This window comes from Sebastes fasciatus, chromosome 7 (genome assembly GCF_043250625.1).
Source record: "Sebastes fasciatus isolate fSebFas1 chromosome 7, fSebFas1.pri, whole genome shotgun sequence".
In the NCBI taxonomy this organism is placed as follows: Eukaryota; Metazoa; Chordata; class Actinopteri; order Perciformes; family Sebastidae; genus Sebastes; species Sebastes fasciatus.
The window spans coordinates 25,956,592-25,975,998 of NC_133801.1; the positions used below are offsets into that span (position 1 = coordinate 25,956,592).

A 19,407-nucleotide genomic window follows, 5' to 3' on the forward strand; every position below is an offset into this window, starting at 1 on the left:
TTTATTGAACAATGTGAATCCCCGGGCCTCAGACATCTGACTTGATGCACTACAATTGAGTTGTCAGTCAGACACAAGAGGGTATAAAAGAAAGCAGAATTACTGCTTTTGTAAGGTGTATAAGTGTCATATGCCCACAGCTCTATGACAAATGTGATAATGACAGATGATTGAGAGACTGCATAGACCTGAAGGGATCCTGGTGTCGGTATGTAAAACTGACAGGATGGAATTGAATTGACTGGGATGCAAGGCCGTGCTCATAGTGCCGGAAAATCACTATCACATTCATTTTCAATGGCAGTAGAGACAAAGGTGGAAGAAATAAGTGAGTGAAGACGAAGAGCATGATGTGAAGATAAAGTAAACCGCCTCCAAACTACGAGCAAAATAATCCATCCAAGGGCTCATATTGTCTTTCAAAGGCCTAGTGCTCACTATGCTGTTTAAGATGGATACAAGCTTTGTATCTATACATCCACATACATTCGGTGGGTACAGTTTGTTCTCCAGAGATGCTGTTTTGTTGGGATTTTTTAATGCAGATCTGGTTATTCTTGGCAGATGAAAAGACTAGGGATGCACCGATACTGGATCGGATTGGGTATCGGTGAAAATGGGGCCGATCTATTCAATTCAATTCTATGTTTATACACCATATACATTATATACTGGAATTTTAATTCCTGTTTAAGTTTGGACCAATTTGAAGGTGCTTTATAAAGGTTTACACTTACATTATAATTCCTGTTAATTTTTGAAGACTTTTTTACCAAGTTGTTGGTGTATGCTTTATTATTTTAATAATAAATGACAATTCACTACATTTATATCTATTTATTACACGGTGTTGTTGAATACTCAATTCTGATTTGTCAATCACGGCATTGTACGGTCTGTTATTTCTTTATGCTATGTATAACAGACCGTTGCTATGGGCGCAGCTCTAATGTCGGACCGTTTTTGTGTCAAAATATTGATTTCTTCAGTAAGTAGCCCTGTAATAAGCGGGATAATATACAGCTAGTGGGTCATTGTTGTGAAAGAATCCCCTTCAGGGCGATGAGAGACCCTGTCCCCTGTCGGGGGAGTCTTTCACAACAATGACCGGCTCGCTGTACATTATCCCTTACGTACTTATTTGTTACATTTTGTTTTAAAAAGTTAGGAGAGCAATGTTTGAGTCCAGCCTGATGTTGCCTTACACAAATGAATGATCCCAGTCACTTCAACACAGTGAGGCATACAGATGGTATACTGTATGGTAAATGGACATGCATTTATATATCTCCTTTCTAAAACAACAGTAAAATGCTGGCGTCCCTGCTGCCAGCATTTTACTGTTATTTTGCGGTGAAATTTGTTACAGTGTGGCTGGCTGCCTTGTTTCTAGGTATTTGACACGGCGGTGAAATTAAGCCATCGTAGTGCGGCGCCAGCCATTGGAAATAATGAGTTTCTGTGCGTTGTGTCTGAAAGGGCCATAACTTAAGGCAACCATTTTACAGCTGGTCTGAGTTATAGAAAGTAGTTTTGTAGCTCAGTAAATCTATTCTGGTCCATTCAACATCAATACTCTGGCCAGGGTGTTGGAAGCCGATTCCACAGGCTTCCATTTTTCTAATACTATTTCCTTTGCTTACTACAGAGAGCTGCCTTGGTTGCCATATTGCAACTCGCAGCTAAACAGCATTAAGTTGCCTCTTTCATGAAGAAATGTTCTTTCATTATGCAGGAGAGTGTTGGATAACTTCCCCCTCAGACCCACACCTCCTCCAGGACAGAATCAGTTCTTCCTGCCACCATCTTATTTTATGAGCCAGCTCTCTAAACTGCATTGATATCCACTTGATATATTCTGTACTCTGAGGTTAAACGTTAAGTTGTGCTCTATTTTCTCGACGGGAAAAGTGGAGAAATTGATTCGACACAGGATATGGCACTTTTAAGGCGAGGAAATGATTGCAGGGTTGCAGTATCTGTAAATTTTAGGAGTTCCAATTTTTTTGTGTGGAAACTGCAGCAGGTCCACAAGCATACAAGACGAGTAAAGACAGATTGATTCCACTAACTCGTCCTTCAGAGTCCGATATCACTGCAGCAGCACCGCAGCAGCTCGCAGCTCGCAGACATCCTCCTCATCAACCAACCCGACTAGGGCATGAATAATTACCTCATTAATGACTGTGTCTCTGCTGTGGCCTGACAATAGCTGATTAGGATGGAACCATATTCTATTGCAGCTCCACAGACTAAGAGGAAGGGAATGCACCACAGCACACAGCACACACAGGCAGGACCACGATATCCATACACAAAATGCACAGAGAGCAACGTTGACACATTTTAGTAATAGTGAGTGATGATACTGTACAGAAAGGTTTGAGCTCATTTACTCTCAGTTATAGCTGAAACAATTACTCAATTAATCAACTGAGAAAAATAATTAGCAACTTGGTAATTGATTAATCATTTCAATAATTAGCAAAAATGCCAAACATAGTGCTGGTGATTGAAGGATGGTACAGTACAGACTGTGGTTGTTAGCTTTGTTGCGCCTGTTCTGCACCTCATCTTTGTCATAGGCCTTTTTCACAGAAGACATTTTGACATGTCACAGAAGAACTGAAAAACTGTGATAAAACATAATGCTTGCTGAATTCCATTTAGCTGCTCCGGTTTCAGGGTCCACTGAAGCCATCGTTAATGTTATCAGTATTTCTGTACTTCCTACTCCACTTCCTTCTAAGACAAGTCCAATTGTCTGTTGTGGAAAAAAAACAGCACATGGAGTCTGCTGACGTTATAATCTCCATCCCAGCTTTGCCCAACTTCAACCTAAGCAGAGGTCTAACGATGATGTTAGAGGTTTTAATGTGGCACTAGGTCTTTATTAGTTTGAAATGCAAGTTTTTTTTTATGGATGCATCGTTCAAAACTGGCCGGTTGTCAGCTGATTGGCCATGACCAGTGACGGGTCGATCAGTCTCTTAAATCCAATTTTTTTGTTACGGTTAGAAAAGACGAGCAGTACAATTCTTAATGTAACAACAAAGGTTAATGCGATAACCTGAATTCCCAGACAGCACATTTTAAAGGTTCTCCATATGATATTCAGAGCATTAATATATCATCATCTACTATTGTCTATGTAAAGATATAGAGGACTAATGTCTACCTGAGCAGAGAATGAAGTCTCTCTTCCTCTGTGTGTGTTGAAATCAGATCTTCTCTGGGCTTTTAGTGCATGTGAGCGTGCCCCACTGGCTAGCTCACGGCCGCCGCTCTGCACTGCTCTCATACGGCGGTTACAGCTGATAACGCTGTCCTGACCCACGGCGTCGTCGCAGAAGTGTATCATGCACCCTTCGGTTCCCCCTCAGGTTAACACTGTTAGCTCTGTAAGACCTATTGCTGTTGTTAGCACCATTAGCTGCAGGCTCAGCTGTCTCCATGTTGAGAGCGACATGGAGGCAATGCAAATGCTCTGAACTTCATATTGAGCACATTAAAGCCGACAGCTATATGTATATATATTATATGAATTGGCCTCCGCATCCTTAAATAATCCTACCAACCTCGGTGGCGGCAACTGTATTTCCTTAACCGAGTGCATTGAGTTGCTAAACATAACCATACAAAACAAAGGAAATACATTGTCAGTAAATGTTTTGCAGATATGATAGGTATGAACATTTTGCGACTATGGATGCACTGATAACGATACCGGATCGGATATTGAGCTGATACTGGCTCAAATAGCTGGATCAGGTATCGGTGACAATGGGGCCAATCTATTAAATTCAATGATATGCTATATACTGTGTATATATATATATATATATATATATATACATATACAACGGGATTTATCCAATATCTATATCTATACATATTGGATAAATCCAGTTGTTTGAAGGAGATATTTTCACAGCAATATAAAATAGATAATAAAGAGAGAATTATGACATGTTTAACTTCCTAACAAAAACCAGTATAACAACAGTAATAAAGGAGTGGATGTTGAAATACATGGGATTTATTGTTTTACTTTATTTTTTCCTTGGTATTGCATTGGTAGAGAATCATGGAATTTCATTGGTATTGGTATCAACTACTAAATGTCTGGTATGTTGACATCTCTACTGTAGGCCTATAGGAACTGCCAAAACGCTTAAAGTGTATTATTGCGGTGCCAAAATGCGATCAAAAATCAAAAAGTTAGGCGCACCAGTGCAACCAATGTAAAAGTTAGTTTGGAGCCCTGTTTCAGTGTACAGCATATTAATAAACCCATATTCTAATACTAATTCCTCTTATTATACTTAATCATGCATTGAGGTGCATACCAAACTTTAAACCAAATGTAATCCCCGAGAGCCAGCACTAATTAAACTACCACTACTTACCAAACACACAATCAATCACTCACTCTCAGGTGAAGGTATCGACCCCTCTGACTGGCCGCTGTGTATCACTTTACTCTGATTCATTGGGTAGACTTATAGCTGTAGGTAAATATATGGATTTATTTTCAAATCTCTGCAGAGAATGTGGTCAGTCAGCAGCTCCGTATGAGAGCATTACAATACAGAATGAAAAGCAAGAATATATGTGTGTGTTTGTACATCTTCCATTACCGTTGTAGTAGTTGGTGGGGGCTAGGTCTCTAGCCATGTTGATCTTAAGTTGAAATACTAGAGCAGAGTGTAGCATTTAACATTGGTTGGTGTGTGGTAGTTTGACATCCAGGTTATTTGTTTAAAGGTACAGTTTCTCTCGGTGTAATCACAGATCAGTAATATTAAGAATATTTGTTAATGAAGAACTCTCCGTGGTAGGCGCTCTAACCTTCAAATACATTTTGATTTGATTTTCCTTATCAAAGCTTTTTTTTTTTTAACCATGCGGAGGCAGTTCTTGGTGTGCGTGGGTGTCTGGTATGTTGAGACAGGAATGGTAAACAGCCAGTTTGACCAGATCTGTGGGCACACAGCACTCTAGGTGACATAAATTCCATTTTCAAGCAGTTTTATAATGTAGGATAGGTATAAATTTTACATTTCATAATGTAATTTTCATTTTCCTGGGTCTGTGAATACTGTCCAAGATACAGCTCCTAAATACATGCATTGTGCATTGAGAGAAATGATAAAGATTTACAGCTGAAATAGAGATTGATCCTTGAAATGGTTCATTGAGTTCTATTATTAAGCGCCTACCAGTTCTCAGTTACAGATTGACCCAGAAGACCATTTGATCTTATCATTATCTCTCTATAGCTGATTTCTGTTTTTCATATTGTCACTAGTGTACGAATAACTGTCTGATGTGAAATTCAGTTTGCAGTTGACAGAGTGCAGAATTGGTGTTGCCGGCTGTGTAACATCGTATGAATAATCAGACTCAGGAATAACAAATGGCGAGCCACTTCAATTCAATTACCTTTATAATAGCCCACTCTATTGAGGTCTGCAGGCAGATCAGAGGGCAGGGCCAGATAAACAGTAAAACAGCACCCATGGAGATGGTAGGGATTAGGGATGTCACAAGAACCGACACTTCGGTACCAAGTCGATGGCAACATTCTGAAAACCTGACGTTTCTCTACAGTACCACAGGTATCGTAGTAGGCCTCCAGAGTGCGACCATTTCTGTCAGATCTGCGAAAAAAGAGAGCCCTGCTACCAGATCGGTACTTGGTGTCGGCAGATGAGATCATTTGAGGTACTGAAATAATTATTAGAAGAGAAAAAAGTTGGATGACTGCATTCCTAATCTTCACAGTTGTTCAGATGCGAAGGAAAGGCAAACAGGAATGTGATTTTAGTTCCTGATTTGAGTTTCTGTGGTTAAACATGTTGTCATTAAGCTTTGAGAACTTGTTGGTTGTAGTCACAACAGCAGTAGAGGAAACCAGTGAGAGAACAAGGTGGACACCAGTGTTCCTTATGACGCTGTATGTCATGGCTTCACAAAATGGGTGATTCGTCCTGATTTCGGGGACTTGATGAAGACTGAACCTCATCTTGGTGACGAGGATGATGAAGCTCCATCCCTCAGACATGACAGCTCTACCACCTCCGTAATACAGGGAAAAAGTTTGAACCTTGCGATACTGAGCTTTATTATCACACAACCGAGCAAAACAATTCTTCCTGTTTATCAATTGGACCCAAACAAGACCGAGGTGTCAGACAGGTCCCGGATTAATTACTGACGACAATTAATTCTTCGGAGAGAGTGAACTTAGACAAGCGAACACCAGACTGACTCGGTGTTGTTGAACTCACTCAGGCTCTCCTCCCCAGAGACACAATAGATAGCAGCAGAAAGACTCATTTGAATGTTTCCGGGATGTCGTGGTATTAATTGGAGGTCAGTGGTGCGGATGTTTTGGCGAGACTGTCGGAGCTGTTATTAATAGCTGTCACAACGTTAAGAGGAGACTGCATATTCCTTTTATATTTCTGTTTTTGTAATCAGGTAGTTGCCGTACAAAGGAAAAAAGCTTTCCACACCAAGATAACCAAGTACAACTAATTTGGTAGCATTGGCAGCTGTGCTTATTGGCAGTAATAACAAATGCTCTCTGAGTTGAACACATGCCCATTTTGGGGGGATATTTTCAGCCAATTTTTGTCAATGAAGGAGAAAGATAAGGTTCCATTAAGCCAATGGTTCTCAAACACACACACACACACACAGCACAACACAACAGTTTGCTGTGGATATTCATTGTTCAATAATATAAATCATTGTGTCACACTTGACATTTCATCTTGCACCACTTCAGTTTAGCATGTGTCCTTGGTCCATGACATGGTATGTGGAGCAATAATGGTCAGGTTTCCATGACATGTGTTGTGAATATATTCATGCTCACTGGAGGATGACGCCCTAGTGGTCATGTACGATGATGTCTTTTATCTTCTTATGTATGATGTATATAACTGACTGTGATAATGATGATGACTACAGCTTTTCCTGTACAGGGAAGCAATAATGGTCGCTAAGGTACAGACGATGACGATTATTCCAGGCACAGTAACAAACTGTGACTCTTTTGTGTGCAGGTGAAGCAGATTATGGAGGAAGCCGTGACTAAGAAATTTGTCCACGAAGACAGCAGCCACATCATCGCTCTGTGCAGTAAGTACGCTCTTCTCTTTTTCTCTGGACACACACACACGCACACACGCACACACACACACACACACGCAGACACACATTGTCTCCTTCTCTTCCGCTTTCTGTCTTGCACACACACACACACACACACACACACACACACATTCACTTGTTGAACTCCTCAGCAGGTGACTGGGTGCTGCTTTTCCGTCAAGGACACTGCTTGACGTCACTGTGCCTCTGACTATGCTGCTGCATCAATGGAAAGTTAATAATCACAGTGGAGCTAATGGAAACCAATTTCAGAGACAGGCTGTACAAAACCCAGGCTTTCTAAGCCCTAGACACATCTGTATGTGTATGTGTGTGAGGGGTTTGCCTCTCCTGACCGGATGGTTGAGCTTACAGTAGTGTGTGAGTCACAGCGTCCACGCTGGTCAAACAGACTGACTCTGGCCTCAGATCAGCCAGATGACACAGTAGAAGCAAAACTCCCAAGAAACTACATATCTCGAATAGAAATAATACTGTATGTAATAATATTTAAAAAAATCAAAGAATGTGGATAAAGGTGGAGGTGGATTTCATTAATTTGCATGCTAATTGCAGTATATAAATATGAGTACTATGTGGTATTCAAAAATTTGGTGTAAATATGCATTTTCTGTACAATACATGTACATACATGAGTAACACAGTCTGCCTTGTATAGATAAAAATACAAGACTTTCCCCTTCCCTTTCCCTTTGCACCTTAGAAGTAGGTGAAGTAATCCATAATAATTCATAGGCCCCTAATTACTCCAATATTTTGTTTTTTGGTCTAAACATTACTTGATTTTCTCTGGGAAAAAGATGTAATGGGGTCTGGATCAGTTGTAAGTATACTAAAGTATCATCATTTCTATACTGAAACAAATTATGACTCATCGCCTGAACTGATGTTACTGTAATTAGTCTTACATATCAGAGAGATAGTCTCTGTCTGCACATATCTGTTGTTGAGCCTTTTGTCACATTGGCACTATTGATTTCTTCTTCCTCGCCCTGTTCTTCATTATGTTATTGTTAGTCTGCATTAAGCCCTATTTACACAGGATTGCTATTGACTGGGGCATACCAGTGGTTTTAAAGAGAGCATTGGATGTTAGTTGTGTTGGGTGAGTGAGCTGCTCATATAAACTGTGAGACAATATAAATGAGTCAGCTGTCAGAGGCAGTTTGGATTAACAGGCTTGGCGATGAAGTACGTTGCTATTAATTTACTGAATTGGACAAAAACAGATATACCTGCTTCATATTAAAAGCTTTACTCCAGAGAACCAGTGGGATGCTTTTATTATTTATCAAATAATGAAGTTGTAGCGTACCGGTACATTTAGAAACTGAAGTATACATAAGACAGGTAGAGCGTATTTAGTCTTTTATGTAGTCCCACTCTTCACTAGAGCAGATTTTTTTTCCCATTTTATGCTGTGTTGTGCCTCTTTTTAATGGTTTGTAGCAATTCTTTTTTTCCAAAAGAAATTGGATTTGCAATGTATTTTTTTAAATAGAGGAACCTTAGATTCAGATTAGTTCCTGCTTGAGCTTTGAATATAAATATTTTACCCAATAGAATAATTATATTTATTATCTGGGGACAATTTTCATCCAGAACCCCCAACATAATGTTTAAAGGTGTAAATTTAAAATAAATGTTGAGTGGCATGCAACCTTCCTCATTACAGAATCTACATAATGATGTTAATGTTAAATGTGTCAAGTTGTTTTTTAGTAGCAGTAATCTTGTGGAATATCTTCAATTGAAAGATCAATTATCAATGTATTTACCTGTTAAACACTTTAAATACTGTATGCGGTCAGTTCATTAATATGCCTGATAGTGTGTTCCATAATAATGTAAGAGACGCTATGTGGCGCCTCCACTATAAAAACATGTTACAGGCCTGTTAATGAAAGTGCTGAGCGAGGAGAAAACAATTCATATTACCAAAATTTACACATTTACAAGATTTCCACTTGAAATTTCCAGAGTGCAGACTTCCAGATGTGTGAGGAAGATCTGTCGTACAGACTTGAATCCCCTGCTCAGTGCTTCCTTAATAATGGATATCTCAGAAGGCACAGGGGATTTCACTTTAATCCACCGAACGCTGTTGCTTCAGACCAGTTCTCAGATGATTGATGATATCTTATCTCAATATTTGAAATGGCAGGTTAAAGGAAATTCCTTCAATAAAATATGAATAACATTTGTAACATGAAGGAAGACATTTCAAATGAAAGGAGCAGGTTGCCCATGTGTATGGTAGTCATTTGGTGCCACAGATATTTGTTTGATTTTCATTGTTTCATATTTTCTAAAGGGTATTCCCTGTATCTGCTATGGGGCTGTGCTAGTCCGGACATGATACCTGTGTAAACTTTTAATACAAAGTAATGTAAAAATGAATGGTGACATTTAATATAAAACATCAATACATCAGTCAAGTGACTCCACCAGGATCCCCACCCCCAGACTCTGAAGCTCTTTTCTACCGGAGCTACATTTCCGCTCTGATATTTGGATTAGGTTACTCTCATGAGACTAATAGCTGTGAGCCGTCGTACAAATCCTGCCGGATGCCCACATGACCCCCTAAAGGAAATTACAATGAGGCCCTCTTGAACCATATTGTGTGCTTTGATGAAATGTGCAAAATGGACAGTGTGTGTATGTGTGTGTGTATGTGTGTGTGAGAGAGAGAGAGAGAGAGAGAGAGACACACACACACACACACACACACACAGACGGGGACAGAGAGAGAGAGAGAGAGAGAGAGAGATAGTGGAGAGCACCAGCTCATGGAGTCCGTCATCATCATCCCGTGTCGTCATCTTCATCCTCGGCTCTTTTGCTGTTAATGGGAAATTCACTTGCTACGTACTCGTCATCTGGGAAATTACAACAACAAAACTGAAAACACAACATCATTAAAAAACAAAAAATGTCGTTGTGTTTTGCACCTCTAGGCCACCGTACCGATAGGCCAACATATACACTGATACCAGTACAGTATATCTGCTGGCCAGGACGGTTTACCTGCCGGACTCTAAATCAATTCTGGATGACTGTTACCTCATTCTTAATCTAGTGCAAACACACATCAAAATGTAACTTTGGATGCCTTTGCTGCCTTAGACTTTAGACTTTATACTTTATACTTTAGACTCTATTGTCCCACACGGGGAAATTCTTTTCCACAGCACTGTACTTGTCAGACACCAATACATACAACAGCACACAGTAACGGCAATACAACAGCGATAACAACAGAAAATGACGGACAGCAGTACACACTCAGGCCTATTCAGCGATGCCTGTTGTTTAAGGCGGCTATGACTGCAGGTATCAAGCTTTTCTCAAAGCGAGCTCTATTGCACCTCAGTGTTCTGTACCAGTGCCCGGAGCGGGGTATTTTGGTAAGGTGGTGATTGAGTGGGTGTGTGATGTCCTGTGCTATTGAGATTGCAATGCTTTGTTGTTTAGTTCTGTGAGGTTGGATGTTGGGAGACCTATTATCCTGGCGGCAGTGTTGGTTATGCGTGTGAGTTTTGCCCGGTTAGTGACGGATAACGTGTTAAAAAAGCAGGTGGAACAGTACAGTAGGATTGGCTGGATAATGCTCTGGTACAGCAGTAGGAGGAGAAAGATAGATAGCTAGATAGTAACTTTATGAAGCTGATGAAGATGGGGGGGGGGCAACATAAAGTCCTTTAAGTTTGCGGATGACTGATAGTCTTTGGTGGCTCCTTTTTTGAATGTCATTGGTGTGCTGGTCAAACCTGAGTTTATTATCCAGAGTCACTCCGAGGTATTTGAAGCTTTCAGCTACTTCAACTGTTTGGGCATTGATGATGATGGGGTGCTGAGGTGAGGTGGGATCGATCAGAATGACGTGTAGAATGTATGAAGCCTTTTTTATTTTCAGTTAAACACATGTAGTCATTATACACAACAGTTGCCTCTGCAGTCTACTGTATCTTTGCAGATGTAGAGCAGCACTTCTATACTATAATGTGCCTGATGTTGGCTGTGCAAGATTTAATCAAGGTGCTGATATCGGGTGAGACATAAATCATGCACCACAACCATTGTGATACAGGCTGTAGATGGAACTTCTTTCAGAAAATCAACCAAGAGAAGGACGCACATCTTATGATGGATACAATCATCAGCTAACCTCTAACTCAACAGACTCTGCCTTTTATTAATGTCATCTTTTAATGTTGCCGTTCATCATTTGTAATTAGTTATCCTGTTGTGGATTTTGATCAATATAGCCTTGTAAATGCCACATACAGCATGTTGTTGACCACTCCCATGTTAATGTGACTACATGTGGTCAGACCTCATCGTCAGTTCTGCAGGCTAACCCAGCCATGACATCACTGTAACGCAGGCTAATCATCATCCTCCTTGGGGAAGGTGCAAGGTTAAAGGTCAGATGCTAATGATATTCAATGATGTCAGCGCAGGAATGAGTCGCTGCTGACCCACTCTTCCTGAGTGTCTCTGCTAATACCTGTTTATTGTGTTACGTCTACTAATGAACGCCAAATTAATCCCAGTGGTTCATTAGTGAAGAGCCAATAGAAAACACTGAAGAATGACTAAATTAATTAATTCAATTAATGAGCTGGACTTGTTCCATGCATCGTAACTAATGTCACTTTCCCACGTCCATACGTTGTTGCTTGTGCACATTATCGTTTCTTCCTCTTCATTCATTCAACATTAACAGGAGTTTCACTCAGTATAGATTAAACACATAGATGACTCCAGCGAGGCCTGCACAGACCCAGATTTGGCCTCAGCAGCGGCTCCTCCTCCGCCCAGGAGCAGAGCTTCACCTCGCTGCTTCGACGGTCCCACTGCTTTCGTCCACAGGGGCCGCCAAAATCAACACAAAATGAAAGTTCCTTGTAGTAACTTTAAATGGATATGTTTTCTAATGGAAAACAGCTTCTTGTTTCTTGCCAGATTGAATTTTGTACAGTTTACATTTAAAACAGAAGAAGATCAACGTGCTATTAAGCAGAACGTCTTCTGTATGACTGTACTGTATGTGTTGAAAGCTGCTTTTCTTCCTGTCGCTGTATATGTGACCAGAGGAAAGAGAGCTGCCATTATCACAGATAGAGACCCCGTGGAGGCTCCTTCAACAGATGGTTTACTGACAGAGTTACACTTGGGAGGAGTAAAGACTGTGTCTTGGGGAGATGGATACATAGACACTAGAGATGCACCGATATCTGATTTATCTGAAGTCTGACCTGCCAATTCTAATTTTCTTTCTAAAACTATAATTGACAGCATACACAAACATTTTTGTAACTTTTTTGTATCTGAAAAATTGAAATTCAATTGTATGTTCCTAATGAAACATTGACTATTAAATAACTTACATTTTCTCCAAAACTGGATCAAGTTACAGGAGCTCCTCTCACTCTCAAACAAATCTCAGAATAAAAGTGCTCCAGGTTACTGGACAAATAAATTGCGAGCTTTAAGTTTTCTTCACTCACGCCGAAGAACTTCCACACCAAGACGCGCGCGCGCATGTGTGTGTGTGTGACGTTAGAAACTGTTTATTTATATAGCACTTCTCTAGAGCAAGTGTCACGAAGTGCATCACATGTCAGTTAACCCTCTGAGACCCGCCCGCGATCCCGACGGACTTTACTGTATTTCAGAGGCAGCAGGTTCCTTCCACTGGTACCAACCATGTCATGCTAACATGTTGGGAAAGAGGTTAAATAACACTCCAAAGTTTTGCTAAATTTTAGCGAGGAAAAAATGGCATGGCCATTTTCAAAGGGGTCCCTTGACCTCTGACCTCCAGATATGTGAATGAAAATGGGTTCTATGGGTACCCACGAGTCTCCCCTTTACAGACATGCCCACTTTATGATAATCACATACAGTTTTTTGCATGCAGTATAAATGTGTTATTCTAAAATGGTGTGTTTGAATATTTCTGCATACTGGGGTCCCTAAACAGTCTTGAATGACATAAAGTGGGTATCACTGTAAAGCTGGGACTCTTGTGGATCCAATGAGCCCAACTGTATTCATGTCTGATGATGTTAGTCCCCATAGTAGCCATTTCATTGTAGTGAGACCATTTTTTAAAACTTGACCTCACTGTATAAAATGGCCTGTGGTGACCTCTAGGATAATCACAGCTTCATGAAACCTTACAGCCACAAACTAGAGACCTAGAGCATTCAGAGGATGGATGGCCTTCCTAGCTAGATTGACAATAAGGGGGTTTCTGAGCAGTTTACACAAACCAAGTGCTTACCATCCAATCGCCGAAAAATGCAATTCCTGCAGAAATCTCCAAATGCCAAAAGTTTTTGATACCAAATCAAAGCTTGGCTTTTTCTGTGGTGTTCCTCGAGGTCTTGGTGTCTTAATGTGGTATTTTGGAGGGATTATTGATCATGTTTTATCAATTCTCCAGTGGTATAAAATGGTTAAATTTAGCACCAAATCTGTTTAACAAATGTTATCAACCAAAAAATAGCCGCAACAACTTATGAGACACAATAGAGCATGGGGATGGACATCATATACTTCTATCATAATGTTCTAAACCCTAATACACTTTTACAATTTATTTTAAATAATTAATTAATTCATGTTCATTTCTGATTAATGACTAGAAGAACTTGACACACAGTGCTGAGCTGCATCTCAAATTAATTTATTTCAGATGATGTACACCACTTCTATGTGACATCTACTGTTGACCTGCTATCTCCCTCCCTGTACCCCCTAAAAAAGACAAATGGGTCTATTGTGGGTCTCAAAAACCTTATGGGGTCTCCTATGGATCTTGTGTTGCCCCCGCTGCCCCTCCATAAGACCTGCTGTTGATTATATAATAGCAACATGTAAAACTGGCTGGGGTGGCCAATGGCATTTTAGTGGGAGCTAGTGGCAGTTTACTGCAGTTATAGATAGGAACCCGCAGGATGTTTGTTGGCCAGTCTCTCTGCGTGGTTGGACTTAAGTGTTGTGTAACTGTGTCCATGTGTAGGAGTCCAAAACTTCTCCACTACATTTAAACTGATCATATAACTCTCCCTCATTAGCTTCATGTATGGGGGTGGTCAAGTTGTGTAACTTGTGATTTCTCTTCTGTGTAATGCATTAATTTTTATGGTATCATACATGTTATCTTGCTTATGTATGTGTGTGCGTGATAAAACATAGGCAAAAGAACATCTTGGTGGATAAAACTGTGTCACAAAAGGTACGCAGTCCTGAAATGGAACACTGTGCATGAGTTATTAATAGAGCACCCCAAAATACTGCCATTAAAGCGCTGCCATCACCATGACGGGCTCCATTTATTCTTTCACATCAATCTTCCCATGCTGGAAACAGAAGCATTAAAATATTCAGGTAAAAAATAGAACAGTGATCCATCTGTTGAACATGCCATTTTCACTCATACCTGCACTTCTCTGCAAAGAAACGCTGCCCTTAAAATATACATAGTCTTCAATTAATGGCACTGTCTGTAATTAAAAGACTAATAGGTAATTATAGATGACGCCAAAGCCGATTAATTTGTCATTAGGTCATAGCATTAGAGGGGGCTGATGAGGAAGTCTGGTGTTATTATATCAGATCTTTTACCAGCCTCCATCTTCAGAAATAAGAAACATAAGGGGGGAATATAGTGAATAAAAGAGAATCAGCTGCTCAGTGTACTTTTAACAAACTATCCGGCTGTTTCTAGCTGAATATCTGCTTTTCTCCGACCATAACACCGGGTTGATTGGTACATGCAGACTGCTTCTAAAGCAGGAAGGATCCAACATGACAAAGGCATGATTTTGAGGAAGAGTAATTTCTGTATGAATGTCTGAATGGTATTTGCATGCCACGGTTCCTCCAGGCTTTTTTTTACTGATATGGCAAACCGCAGCTCTTGCATTTCCATACAGTACATTGAAGGCATTTCCTGCATTGTTTGTTACATTGACTGTAAAAAAACAAAACGGAAGCACTTACACAAAGTTGGTTAAATGTGCTCATACAGTTCATATATGCTCCTCCGCTATCGTTCTGTCGGTCAACTCTCCTTACTCTTGTCACGTGATGAATGAAATCTAACTCCTGCTGCTCCTGCTGTACAGAGCACACACTTTCAGTTTATAAATGTAGCATCCGTCGTCCAACTAAGTATTGATAACAAGCTAAGTTTTACAAATTACATTTTTTTTTAATTTGATGAATGTGGGTGCTGATACACGAAAACAAACTAAATGGGTTTTATTTCTATAAAAGAAAGCAAAATGTGTGACCCGATAGCCGAGTGATTAGGGCACATTCTTTCTTTTCCCACATTACCCACAAAATCAAAAAATAATCTGTATGACGGTGGGGGCTGTGGGCCTGTAATGTAATTGGTTTATGCCGTAACACAGTGTAACACAGTGTAACACTGGTAACATTGTGTAACACCGGTAACACCGTGTAACATTGTGTAACACCAATAACACCAGTAACATTGTGTAACACCGGTAGCATCGCGTTACACCGGTAACACCGTGTAACACCAGTAACATCGTGTAACACCAGTAACAATGTGCAAAATCGGTAACATCGTGTTACATCATGTTACACCGTGTAACACCGGTAACATTGTTCTTTGTTCATTGTTTGTGTAACTTCTTCCACCACTTGGGCAGGATCAAGGCAGGTTCATTTTTGTCCCCTGGTGTGTAACAAAATCTGTAAACTAAAGTTTTATGTGAACAATCCAAATTTTGGCCCCAGTAAAATATCTTTATAAATCCAATTTGTGGGTAATGAAAATGAAAATAGAAAATTGCCTTTAGGCCTGTAAGTACAAAACAACACAAAAGGCAGATCAGTGTCAGTTTAGCTGCTCCATCCTCTCTGTTTCATTTCTACACAGTAGGAATGAGAGACAAAAAGTGAGATGAAAAAAGAGGTGATAAATGATCTCAGTGATTGGGGGTTAGAAGAAGGACGTGATTTGATTAACTGGGAAAGTGTGGAGGAGTAGAGCAGAAGAAAAGGAAAGATTGGTGAGTAAGAGAGGAAGGGATGGCCTGAAGCAGCTAATGGGCTCATTAAGAAACTGGCGGTCATGTAATGACCTGCCACCAAATGGACATCCGGAACTCCACGCGCTACGGACAGATGAACAGACCGAAATAGAAAGAAAAACTGGGAAAGAGATAGTGAAAGAAAAGTAATAGAGAAGTGAAAGATATATTTAACCAATGGAAATAATGAAGGGGCATTTAACAAGGATGTCCACTTCATCCCATTTAGGTTTCAGATAGATGATACTGGATATGTATTATGTCAAAGTGTACATGGAGATAAGAAATATGATGTTAATCTGGATGCTAATGAGGTTATGTTGAATTATAGAAGTCATGAACATTATATTTCAAGCCTAAATATGTGGCTCAGACTTCCTAATCAGTTTTATATTCATTTTATATTCGTTATCATCGTTAAATGATGCTGTGAGCTGAGCATACTGTAACACTCATCTCCCTCATCTGTCATTTGAGTAGCCTACGGTTTAACTTTATTCTTTTCCAGACCAGTCAGTTGTAGATCCAGTCTGCATTAATGCTGTCTGGGTGTTTCAGATTGTAAAGTACATTTCCAAATGTTGCATCAGAGATGTAATTATTAAACTGTAACAGCTCCAGTGGAGGATAAAAAGTCCTGTCAGACATACAATAGTTTACCAACGGGTAAAACACCACATGTATTAGAATTGGTTCTTTTGACACACACATGCATATACGGAGTCAGATCAGTCTCAATATTAATGAACGCACACAGAAGGATTCACAAATGTATTTTGTGATTTATATATAAATGACTCAAAATGAGGTTCACGAATATATTTCTGATGCACACACAAATATTTATTTTTTTAAATTTGCAATTTTCATCAAAAACATATTTGGATGTTGTTACATTTATATATAAACTGTTGTTGCAAACTTGTTTTTTTGATGAACATTTCAAATACTTTTAAACGCATATATTTGTGAATTTCCTTTACATTTATATGAAACAAGAAATATTTGTGTGTGCATCAGAAATATATTTGTGAACCATTTTGTGGATTTTTTATTTATTTTTTTACATTTATATGCAACGATAACTATTTTTGTGTGCAATGAAAAATATATTTGTGGAGAGAGTCATTTAAACATAAATTACAAAATACATTTGTGAATCCTTCTGTGTGCATTCATTAATACTGAGACTGCTCTGATTCCGTATGCGTAACACTAAAGCTGCCCACACATGATCAGCGGTGAAATCGCTCTGCGCTGACTCTGCCAATGTTTTCCTATGGAGAGAGCGGCGCCGCCCGACTAAGTGGAAGCACTACCCTTGGAGTACCTCGCTCAAAGTTCAAATTATTTCAACTTTGACCTTGGTTACCGCTGACCTTTCAAAGCACAACCAATGAGAACAGCTGTTGTTGCCTAGAAACAGTGAATGCCGCTCCTGGTGCACTTCTTGATGGCATACAGTATCATACCTGCGCTGTTCTTAACCTCTGCAAGGCTCTGCGCCCTACCTCGTGGTGAGTGAAGAGCACGTTTCTTATCATGTGAAAGCAGCTTCAGTTAATATTTTTAGAAACATATTTTAGTGTTTAGCTGTAAAATGCTCTGGATGGTGGGCGGTGCTTGGTTTCGGCTCGGCTGTTTTCTACATGGTGGCCGGGTCACAAACTTTCTCACTCATCACTCACAAACTAACCACAGACACTTGCCTCATTCATGGACTGATACAGAGCAGAAAGCCAAAAAGACTAAAGGGCCGTGCAGACAGCTCATCAGAGTCGTGACAAGAGAAGCCGTGCTCTGCACAACGCTTTCAGCTCGACTCGCATCACAGTGCAACTGCTGCAGCTGCACTCAGCAGCATACTGAAGCACAAACTGTAGACAAACCGCTCTGATTGTAGGCTTGAAAACCCAACAACAAACCTGATTAACTGGTCTCATGACCTTTCCTTCCAGGATATGGGTGCATTTATATTATTGATGATAAATAATCAATCACATCAAACATAGACAGATCCAGAGCAGTATGTATAACACGACACACGGTATGTTTGTGAGGAAATTAAATGATAAAAAGCACAGTTTGTGTTGTAAAAATAGTGGGAAATAATTTAAATGCAAACAAATAGTTAGAAATATATAAAAGTGTTTGAGCGAGAACAAAATATTAATAGATAAATGTAAGTGAGAACAAAAAGATGAACTAAAAGGCAGTTGCTAAGGCCTGAGAGACACAGTATTACTTTACCCGATATCTATCACTCACCTCCTGTAGTCTAGAACGGTGGCTGTAAATGTTTTCTCCTTCCCACAGAGAACAGTGGCTGTTTTCATATCTGCTGTCCACCCATTTTCGCATGTCCCCCCCCCCCCCTTCTGTCTGTCTCAATACTCATGCATGACCTTGTAGAGCTCACAACGTGGATTCATTTTTGCACGTTAGACCACCTGCTTCTTCCGTTTCCACTAGTCAGAACCACTGCAAACTTTTACCCGTAATTGCAGCACCACTGGCCTTGATGTGAAACCAGAGAACGGCTACTACTGCTGTATCTGGATGTTTTAAAACAGTGTTAAAGTACTTTAATCACCTCCATGAACTGTGTGTCGCAGCCTCTGCTGCACCTTCCACTGTTGATCATGTTGGTGAGCTGGCCAAACTACAATAACTGGCGACGGCCGGCCCCTTTCACCTCACGCAGTATCTTTGCCTCACAGTTTGAAAACCTCTGATCTGAGGTTAAGTTCAGACTGCAGGCAAATCTGATTTGTTTCTCAAATCACATCTTTATCTTTAACTTCCATCATTTTGCCCTCCAAATAATGGTGCTGTCAAATTGCTGAGTTTGTCTGGTGCAACACAGAAGGCCGGTATACATATATGCAACGTTCGGTGCCGCAGTCATGGCGGGCTTCATTGTGCTGCGAGAGGTGTGGTGGGAACATCTAGTCCTCGGAACCTTTGATGATGACGATGATTGGTGGCTAGGTGGGGATGTTTGGCTCGGCTAGTAGCAGCGTGGATTCTGCTCAACATTTCCATCATTCCGCCATTTGACGTTGTCGTTGTGCGTCGTGTTGCCAGTGACGTAAAGACGCTTTGAAATCCGATTTGAGCAGCCAGAGTGTGACGCATC

The 19,407-nt window shown here is 40.2% G+C and overlaps 1 protein-coding gene across 7 annotated transcripts in view; it reads left to right on the forward strand.

The window, feature by feature from the left end:
* Positions 1–19,407, forward strand: part of sgsm2 (small G protein signaling modulator 2) — a 70,766-nt gene that overhangs the window by 3,347 nt on the left and 48,012 nt on the right. For all 7 annotated transcript variants that reach the window (XM_074639976.1, XM_074639974.1, XM_074639978.1 and 4 more), the window contains exon 2: positions 7,077–7,152. In XM_074639976.1, coding sequence (XP_074496077.1) covers positions 7,077–7,152 — 76 coding nt within the window. The remainder of the gene's footprint in view (positions 1–7,076; positions 7,153–19,407) is intronic.